Source organism: Hippocampus comes, unplaced genomic scaffold (genome assembly GCF_001891065.2).
Source record: "Hippocampus comes isolate QL1 unplaced genomic scaffold, H_comes_QL1_v1.1 scaffold238, whole genome shotgun sequence".
Classification (NCBI taxonomy): domain Eukaryota; kingdom Metazoa; phylum Chordata; class Actinopteri; order Syngnathiformes; family Syngnathidae; genus Hippocampus; species Hippocampus comes.
In genome coordinates this window covers 786,797-797,019 of record NW_017806177.1, presented here as the reverse complement: position 1 = coordinate 797,019, position 10,223 = coordinate 786,797, and the positions used below count along the sequence as shown (strand labels likewise).

General features: G+C 39.8%; 2 protein-coding genes across 3 annotated transcripts in view; one reads left to right on the top strand and one right to left on the bottom strand.

Annotated features, from left to right (window-relative positions):
- rpl23 (ribosomal protein L23) overlaps window positions 1-1,216 on the bottom strand; it is a 12,705-nt gene extending 11,489 nt beyond the window's left edge. Inside the window, exon 1 of the mRNA XM_019897426.1 lies at window positions 1,118-1,216. Coding sequence (XP_019752985.1) covers window positions 1,118-1,130 — 13 coding nt within the window. The 5' untranslated portion in view covers window positions 1,131-1,216. The remainder of the gene's footprint in view (window positions 1-1,117) is intronic.
- A 1,846-nt stretch (window positions 1,217-3,062) lies between these two features.
- On the top strand, window positions 3,063-9,307 carry clpp (caseinolytic mitochondrial matrix peptidase proteolytic subunit). Of its 2 annotated transcripts, none has more exons than XM_019897434.1 (7): window positions 3,063-3,176; window positions 4,876-4,977; window positions 6,161-6,232; window positions 6,340-6,436; window positions 7,760-7,947; window positions 8,046-8,151; window positions 9,011-9,307. In XM_019897434.1, exons 1-7 carry the CDS (start codon window positions 3,159-3,161, stop codon window positions 9,241-9,243), a joined length of 816 nt encoding a protein of 271 aa, XP_019752993.1. In that variant the 5' UTR covers window positions 3,063-3,158; the 3' UTR covers window positions 9,244-9,307. The 2 variants fall into 2 exon arrangements, with proteins under 2 accessions (XP_019752993.1, XP_019752994.1); XM_019897435.1 differs by having other exon boundaries at window positions 3,069-3,176; window positions 4,879-4,977.
- The last annotated feature ends 916 nt before the right edge of the window (window positions 9,308-10,223 follow it).

The following is a 10,223-nucleotide window of genomic DNA, read 5'->3' as shown; positions in this document are numbered from 1 at the left end:
CTCTGCGGCCATAGAAGGTTCAAGTTGAGCGCAACGAAGCGAGATGCTAATGCTAGCCCTCGACTGGCGGTGACACTTATTCCCAATTAAGGAAAATCCTATCTATGCATGTGGTTGAAAATAAACCAGAGTTTGCTCAATTCTTAAAACTTAGCATCAGGCTGTTTTTTTTAACCTTAGTCCTTGTCGTATGTGTTTCTGTTACCTGTTTCTGAGTGTGTTTCATATTTAAACTGAAACATTTGTCACTTTAATAAACCAACTGAAATTTTGAGCCATGTATGAAATAGTGACATTCATACCAATTCCTCAATGTCATTGGTGATGCGCTCTGGGCATTGCAGGTAAAAAAAAAGGGTATGCAAAGCCAATAACATGCCTTTGCTAATTTTATCAAAATTGACACAAGAAATTCTTATAATAGGCAAATACACCTCTAGCTTGCCAGAACGACAATCAACAGATATTGCTGTTTAAAATGGCCTTTCAGAGAGTGATTACAACAACGATCAAAACGCTAAAATTCAGTCAATTATGATGAGTAAAAGAGTGACAGTAGAGGCCTACAATTACTGATGTTTTCCCATTAAAAAGTGTCTTTTTTACTATTATTTTAAATGACATTCTGAGATGCTTCGGTGGGGGCATTTGATGAACGGACACGGAATGACCAGACAGCGATACTTATTAGGAGAGGCGAGGATGAGTGAGGTAAAAGAATTCGCACCGGGCTACAAGTGAACCCGGACATGGGCAGATGCGCTCTACGCTTCCCTATACAATTTCCTGCAAGGTGTTAGCATGTGCTAGCGCAAATAATTAGCAATTTTCGAATAACGTCATTAACTTACTGTATCGACGAACACTCCTTTCACAGCATTTAGAACGGCATTAAAATTGTGTCGTCTTTCTACTTAAGCCTAAGGACGACGTTTACCGCGAGGACATATGTGCAATCATCACCGCTATACAAAGGAAGAAAAATCAAAATACCAACAGAAATAAAACTTCACAATAGCTAATAACGTTGATCAAGTACACAAAAACTGCAAAGTATCATCCGATGGCAAACTGGAAACATCTGATGGATAGAGATTGAACTACGGGTCTTTCTTACCTCTCTTCGACATGGCTGCAGTTGAAAAAGAGAGCGAGGACAGGAGGGATTGTGGGAAAAAAAGTTTTCTTCATCCGGGTCGTGTCGGAAACCCGTGCTGCTTTCAAGAAATCGGAAACAGCAAAGACCTACTGCGGAATTTTGGTGATGTTGTCTGAACGTAACAGGTCACGACATAGTCGTAACCATAAATATTAATTATTCCAGTAGTGACGTTGTTTGTCTGTTGTTATTTTAATTAGAAACCGTGAGAAAATTCGTGTTTTTTTTTTTTGCTATACAATCACAAATTCTTAAGTATACTCGATTTACTTTATGTAATACAAAATGTTGATGAAAAGTTATTTTGATAATAGATATTAGTATCTGGAGTTCAACAACATAAAATCAAATCACCTGAAGATCACTCATGGGGTTCTTCATGGGTCAGTGCTTGGCCCAAAACTATTCATATTGTATGTAAATTATCTGAAAACCACATAGGCGTCCTATTTACCTGTCCTCTTCTATGTGCGAAAGCACTATTTTGGGTTCAGTTTGAGTGCAGCATTAAGATGTTCTGCTGTACTGAAGTTTGGATAACCATTACTTCAAGCATACCAGTGTTGTCGGCACAGTTGATAACAGCGCCCACTGGAAGACCCAACGAGATTCGGAACTTCGCTCCGGATGAACCCCCACGTCCTGTAAAAAGAAACATTTTGTTCAGAACACACTACAAGCAGGACTTCACAGAGTATAGATCTACCTAAAAAAAAGATGCATTTATTTTCATGTACTTGTTATTTACTTAAAAAAAGGTTTCTTTCAACAACAGGCAAAAACGGACTTTGTCTTTGAACATTTACATCTGTGAATATAATTCTGCAAGAAACATTACAAGATTCATAATATTGATTTTGAAATGACGTGTTATGATTTCAGAAACAAACAAAAAAAGCGTTCCGTAACGCAAGTTCCGTTTATTGCAAGCTACCCGGGCGTCGTCTGGAGAAAACATCATTCTTTATAATTGTCTTAACGTGGGGTTTTGTCATAAAGTATATATATTCTGTAGCTCGGAGCTGGTGTTTTTCAAGGTGGAAATGTGTCTTTTTAAAGACCAATGAATCTATCCTCTACCAACTCTGTGGTGTGCCAACCATTATGCTCACAGTTTTGTTTAAAAAAACCAAAAAAAAAAAAAGTTTGCCTGCAGTCCACGGAGGTTACATGAGGAGGAGCCTTTGAAGAAAAATGCGGCCTGGACTGCGACTTTCGGAGGGCGCAGCCTCTGGACACTGACATACCCAAAGCCAACCACACAACCATCATGTCCGGCTTTCTTTCTTGCTCGACTCCGCTGCGAGTCACGAATCTGCGCTCTCCCACTCCCTCTTTCCCCTGCCGTCCTTGCGAGGCACCGTCACGAAGCTTCGTGGTAACATTTATCCTCATGGTGCGATTAGTCGTAGTATGCTTATCATTATAATTATTTGTGTCTTTTCCCCCCACAAGATCACATTTGTTTCAACTGCATTATAGAACGTGTCAATAAACATAAACACGTTGTATTCGATTTTGTGGTTGCTTTGTGCCCTCAAAAAATGTTGGGTTGACGTGTGAAAATAAGACGAGGACGTTATATGCAGCATTCGAGGAAGGTGGGAAATCCGAATGTACATGTACATGCTTTTGGAATTTCAGATATCCATTCAAAAAAAGGAAAGAATAAAAAGCACATTTATCCAGCTCCGGAGATTATATAACACCTCTTGCCGCAGCTTCTGCCAGGATTTTAGTCGGACATACAGGTATAAATAATCATTTTACACACTCATTGGTCATAGAGATGGTAACAGTACCCCCGCCCTCCTCCACGTCACAATCCAATGTTTCGTACGTACCACCGCCCCCTTCTCCTCTGATATACCATTTCTAATCCAGGAGGGGGCGTTAATCTGACTAAAAGTTGTTTTAGCAGCCATAAACAGGGAAGAAGAGGTGATTCTTATGTCACTGCTGGTAACATTGGGAGTTTAATACACGCTATTCCGGAATTATGAGCGTGCTTTTTACGGTTAGTACTACTGTTCACTATTTTATTTAAACGCACTCACCAGAACGGTTCCACCGCAAAATGAAAAGGTATCCGCTAACATATCAATGACTCGGTACGAGTTAATGGTCCGTTGTGTTATGAAAGTAGGCTACAGTTGATCCACGTTTTTCCTAAAACGACACATTTCAAAAATCCAAGGACACGCACAACTGAGAACCAAGGCATTTCAATGTCACAACACAACGTAGCGGCAGTTTGAAAAGCATCTGGGTTATCTTAATATTATTGCACGATTTTTTTTACCCCCACACAGGGTCGCATACAAGAGAAGTCCGAGGGTTGAGCAAGGCACTGGAAAATAATACATTTATGATGACCAAGTGGATGTCAAAGTCAAATTAATATACTTGCTAGTTTAACAGTAAAGACGGAGTGGTGTTTGCGTTTATTAAAATGACGTAGTTACTGTGTGTTGTGCAACAAAAATGTACAGCTCAGTGTGAAAACCTGTTAAATCTCTACTAAAAGTCAGTTTCATCGTTTGGCATTCTTATCTGAAGTGGCACGTTTTCACGGAGAAGTAGAGATATTTTTGATTGAATAATACGTAAGTAAAGGTTGAAGCATCAAATGTAAAGTAAATGTACGAAAGAAATGGTATAAAACTACTCAAAGTAAAAAAGTAATGCAAGAGGGGAAAGAATGCATTGAAACGGTTCCCCCCAAAAACTGTTATTTCAAGGTGTTCTATGTGCCCTCAAAATCTAAATACTGTTTTCTGATTAATCTCGTATTTGTGGATTAATAATTAATCCCGCAAAATTTTCAAACAGCAAGGCCAGCCCCCAGACACCTTTGAGTGCCCAATACTGTAAATATATCTTTTATTTCCTTCTGTAGTCTCAGTGTGATATTAAAATTGGATTGATGAAATGGAACCTTTGTTTGTGATAAATATGCAAAGAACACACAAATCAGGAAGGGAGTAAATACGATTTCACAGCACTGGAATGTGTGGACTCCCAGTAATATGAACTATACCAGGCTGAAATATGTTTTGAGGCTCACTATACATTTGCATTGGAAAATGGTTCTTCCATCCTGTGTCCTGTGCCGCTGTTAGTATTCCTGCTCCAAGACAAGGCACTGTAGCCAGGAACCCCCCCACGCCGAGAAGTCTACTGCTGGCCCCGTCGGGTCCCGGCCACTTAGTAATGTGGCTACATGAACCCCGCTAAACAGGTGTATGTCCCTGCACTCATATTTGTACAATCAATGAGGTTGAAAATGGTACAACCAAGATGATTTTCACCAACTACAGCGATTATACAGGAAAAAAAACCAGAACAGTTCCTTCAAGAGGATCCTACACTGCTCCTAGTCTTTCAGTTTTACACCTGCCGTAATCAGCCCATCGTCCAGCTCTACAGCTCTAACATGGCAGACAAATAAAAAAAGATCACGTACATTTTTATACCACTTATTTGTGTTGATGTTAAACTACAGCTTATCCCATTTGACTTGTAGCTCAAGGTGGGGTACGCCATTGACTGGGTACCAGTCAATCGCAGGGCCGATTAAAATGAATACAATTAGAAATAAATACGTTAACAAAATTCCAGAAATGAGCCCAACTTTGTGATTCAGGTCGTTTTTTCATATTTCCTCCTAAAATATATTCTGATTTCTTCTGTCTTACTTGCTTCTTGTCTTTCAGAAGGTGTTTCAAGCTGTGGGACATGGACTGAAATTGACAAGATCAATCCACAGCAGTCCTGCATGGAGAAATCCTCTAATACCTATAGTTATAGAGCAAACGGTCAGTGAAATATCCTCCTGCTTGGAATTACTTTGGATTATATGGCAGTGTAGTTGCAATAGCAAAATATTTGACTTCAAGTGTGTGTGTGTGTGTGTGTGTGTGTGTGTGTGTGCGTGTGTGCGTGTGTGCGTGCGTGCGTGTATGTGTGTGAGACACATCGGTGCCATTTTCAGCATTATATCCACCTGCTAGTGGATGTGCCTTTGGCGTCCTCTTTCACGCCCATCCTTCCCCTTTAACGTCCGCCTTTCCTCTATATAAGTAGCGTGTCCTCATATCATCCAACCGTCAAGGGGAGCGCTCCTCAAAGTCACACAGCAACAATCACAGATTTTGAAACTTGGTGCACAGATGAGGCGCCCTGCATTATAAGACTTATTACTTACTTATTATAGACTTTTAAGTGTGTCCTATGTTCGTGAAAATACAGAACTTAGTCTCATACAGGAGCCACCGGCCTTTTTTTAAACTGGGAGCTACTTCTCCGGTTGGGATTAATTGGAAGGGATACCGTTTTGCAATATACTTCTGAAATAACAAGTTTGCTCAATTTATTTGGGGAGAAATTATTTGTTGTTGGAACTGCAAGGTTGCCTTCATGCCTGCAATGGTTTGGTCGCACACTACTACCAATTCAGACCTGACCTATACTATTTTTAAAAAATATTGTAATTTCCCATATTTTCACCAAAAATAGGTGTGATTAAAAAAAAAAAAAAAAAAGATAGAATAGAAACACTATGTAAGTGACCCCTGGTTTAATGTAAATTGATAGCTGTGCGCAGAAACGAAGGACCAGTCTCATGGTCAGTAGAAATGAAGCAAACCTGTTCCGTTGCAACACCTCCAGCACCAGCATATGTGGAAGACTTGATATCACCGTGGTTTGGCAGACAATTGTCAGAGTTGAAGACTATGGCACTACATTGGTTGCATTTTGACAGCTGAAATCTGTAAAAACATAAAATTCCCCAAAAACCAAGTGTAGAAACTTGTAAGCATAAATTTTTAAGTTAGCCATGTTGGTCGGGCATTACAATGGTTTAAAATTCATTGAAAACATTAGTTTTTGCTTTGGTTTGAGACAGGGGAAGCCGACAAACAAACACAACCCTACTTTCAACCAAACCAACTTTTGAATGTTGTCGGATTCATTTATTCTTGTTCTTCTTCATTTCAGGGCAGAGGAGAACGAGCTTATGACATCTACTCTCGCCTACTAAGAGAAAGAATAATTTGTGTAATGGGTCCTGTAAGTGTCTTGCTTTAATGATTTTCTTTTTTTTTTTTTTTTTGATATGCTTTGATGATGATGACTGTATCTTTGTTTTCCCCTCTTCATTTGCCGCCTCCTCTAAGATTGATGATTCTGTGGCCAGTCTGGTTATTGCCCAACTGCTTTTTCTTCAGTCTGAAAGCAACAACAAACCAATCCACATGTACATCAACAGCCCTGGTAAGCAATCAGGGGTCTTGAAGTAATTCTCATCAATATTGCGTTGCTTAGGCATTAGAAGCAAGTACTGTCCTGTTTTTGGTCTTTGAATTGGACATTTTCAGAATAAAATGTCGAACTCTCTTTCCAGTGGATTGCTGCTAAAATACTCACTTCTCCAATAATCACGCTGCCGGCTTAGTTTCTTGAAATTTGCACTCCTGTCCTGTATGTCTCACCATGCCTAAATACAAATGAAAAAAAAAATGCATGTTCATTTTTTTTGGTGTAATAACAAGTCACCATTTTGACAATATTGATGATGAAGGGTGCAAAAATCCGATGTTGCTGCTGTCAAAATTATTTCAACCCCATTGTAAATGACATTTAATTTGTAATTTGCATTACCGTGAGTTTTTTTTCATCTCTGCATTTAAGATATCCTAGTTTCTTGAAATTTGCACTCCTGTCCTGTATGTCTCACCATGCCAAAATACAAATGAAGAAAAAATGCATGTTCATTTTTTTTTGGCGTAATAACAAGTCACCATTTTGACAATATTGATGATGAAGGGTGCAAAAATCCGATGTTGCTGCTGTCAAAATTATTTCAACCCCATTGTAAATGACATTTAATTTGTAATTTGCATTACCGTGAGTTTTTTTTCATCTCTGCATTTAAGATATCCTTTATTTGTCCCACACTGGGGAAATTTACAGTCTACAGCAGCAAAATTGGGGGTAGAAAGAAGAAAAACTAAGTGTTTGCATGCACAAAAATAAATGTTTCAGAGAGAGCTGTACACAGTTCAGTTAAGTGCAATATAAATATAGATTAAAATCCTCAAAAAGAGCTGTCTCTCTATTATCCTAAAACCAGACTGATATTTCTCTCAAATATTTTTTGTGTTTAAAAATTGTTTAGTTGGGAGAAAAACTAGTTTCTCTAAAATCTTACTTAAAAACGGTAAGTTGGATACAGTTCTGTAATTATTAAAAACGCTGCTCTTCTTTAGAAGGGGCCTCACCCCCGCCGTTTTATAGGCGGCGGGAAATACGCCCATCTGAGGAGAGCAATTGACTATTTAAAATCTGCTCCTCAAAGAATCCATAAAATGTCTTTAGAAGTGATATGGGAATTGGATTGTTGGATTTATCTGGGAGAAAAGTCGACCAAGTGTCCTTGCATCAACCAGGGCAAAACTTTCCGGTGTTTCCTCGGGTAAAAATGCCTGTCCAGGTTTATTAAAAGTTATATTTTGATGAGCTAAAAGACAGGATCGTGTGTCATTATGTCACTGTCTGCATTCACTACATGAATAAGCTTCTCGATTTTTCCCCCAGGTGGTGTGGTAACAGCAGGCCTGGCTATATATGACACCATGCAATATATCCTCAATCCCATCTCCACTTGGTGTGTTGGTCAAGCAGCTAGTATGGGTAGTTTGCTGCTGGCAGCGGGGACAACGGGTATGAGACATTCATTACCCAATGCCCGTATCATGGTCCACCAGCCATCTGGAGGTGCCAGGGTAAGAGATATCCTCATTTCAAATCACGACTAGGGGATTATCTGAGATAACATATTTTATACATCTGGCATTGCAATGGAATTAATCTTCGGTTTCAGGGTCAGGCCACTGACATCGCCATCCAAGCGGAGGAGATCATGAAACTGAAGAAACAAATCAACAATCTCTATACCAAACACACTGGGCAACTGCTGGAAACCATAGGTAAGGGTCCCTCTGCTATCTTTGAACGGTTTGTGTTAAGGTTGTGTAAGATTTATTGTACTGTGGAAGACTTTGAAAATGTGCTCTTGTCTTCATGGAACAACATGCGTGCTTGTTCATGGGGCTCGGGCCTGTTCTCCTCAGGCCAGTGTGGATTTTCTCCGGGTATTCCGGTTTCCTCCCACATTCCAAAAACATGCATGGCAGGTTAACGAAACACTCTAAATTGTCTCCTGGTGTGAGTGTGAGCGCGGATGGTTGTTCGTCTCTGTGTGCCCTGTGATTGGGTGGCAACCCGCCGACTGCCCGAAGACCGCTGCGATTGGCTCCAGCACCCCCCGCGACCCTTGTGAGGATAAGCGGATAGGATAATGGATGGATGGATGGATACTTTATGCAGACGATGTGGTCATCATGTCGCCCGATTCTGTAGGCATTCAGCAGCTGCTCAAAGTTTCTTCTGAATATGGAGAGCAATTTGATTTCAAGTTTCATTCTATAACGAGTATAGTGATGGTTGTGAGGCCTAGTGAGCAGTGTAAGACAACAGTACCTATGTTTGACCTGTCTGGAGGTGGAATTTTCAGTGGTGGAAAAATCATCAGCCATTTGAAGATTTGAAAATAATAGAATCAGATAAAAAAAACTCAGTGAAGGGATGCCAGAGTATGACTTATGTGCTCCAATACCTACTTTTTGACTCAGGCCACACAATAAAACAGACTGAGCGTTGTCAGAACACAATAATTACCATGTTCAATTTCGGTAAAATGTTTGCAAATTTCTATGCGATGATATGACAAATGACTGAGGGGGCATCAATGAGAAATGTGAGTGTTTAAATTCTTTTGTCTTCCAGAGAATGTCATGGAGAGAGACCGCTACATGAGCCCCATGGAGGCCCAGGACTTTGGTCTTATCGACATGGTCCTGGTCCACCCACCTCAAGCCGGGAAAGATGAGCCCGAGCTGGTTCAAAAAGAGTCTGGAACAGCAGCTAGTCGCTCTACAAGCCTGGAGTCTGCAACACTTGACAATGCCTCAAGTGGGACACCCCACCCCAGCCCTCACGCAAACTTGAAGCAGAACTGATCAGAGCAAACTTGTCTAAATTCTGTATACTCTTTGTGCTTATTAAAAAAATATTAATATTCTATATTGGCTTCTGTCCTTCCATGCAGCAATTTCCACTCCTCTGTTTAAGACTGACATTACTATATATAATAAGGCTGTCACGCACTTGACATTACTACATGTAGTAAATCTAGCAAAGTATTTTTTGGGGTTGTAATGAAGTCAATTAGAATAAGATAAAATACTGCTTGGTTCACACTGAATGGTGATTCTGTCTGTGAATATAAAAACATCGTAATATCATAGTCCGGCTGTTTTTGGCTAAACTGCAGTAGCCGCTTCAATTTTTTTACCCAAATGATCCACGGAAAACTCAGGTCCAACTGCGATTTTGAATTTCAATTAAAAAAACTAAAGAAATCGCTGGGCCCACGTCCATTCAGAATCCTCGCGCAGAGGACTCCTGCATACTCGTCACTTGGCAATTAACCTTTTTGCTCTTTTTTTTCTTCGCTATTAGCGGGCCAACTTGATCCCCGAAGAAAAGCACAGGTCCACTGGACAAAGAATCTCCAAGTGACACAATTATGTGTGATCTACAATTCAATTCCTCGTAAAGACAAAATATATTAATCCTTACAAATGGATTGGAGAGTTCAGACTTTTAGTTGGCCGGGGTCACTACAGAAGTTTTTGAAACTGAGAGCTACTTCTTGGCTGTTGATGCGTGTAAAAGGCTACTATCTTGACAGACACTTCTGAAAGTGAAAATTACCTTTAATCATTTTATCATTCTGTTAATATTAATTTTACGCACTGATCATGTTAATGATTTCTCACAATAATTAGGATAAAATTGACATTTTGAGCAACACTTAATTTTTAGAAGTCTCTGCCAGTGTTTACATTTTCAAATTAAACTTCTACAACATTCCTAGGAAATCACAATGTCCCACCACTAGTGAGCTTTTTGGGCAAAATTCGCAAAGGCTACTCAC

Bases quoted from the DNA above. Each gene is read 5' to 3' on its own strand.
- clpp (XM_019897434.1), top strand. The intron at 6,233-6,339 runs GTAAGTGTCTTG...GCCTCCTCTAAG, and splicing joins TAATTTGTGTAATGGGTCCT to ATTGATGATTCTGTGGCCAG. The intron at 7,948-8,045 runs GTAAGAGATATC...CTTCGGTTTCAG, and splicing joins AGCCATCTGGAGGTGCCAGG to GGTCAGGCCACTGACATCGC.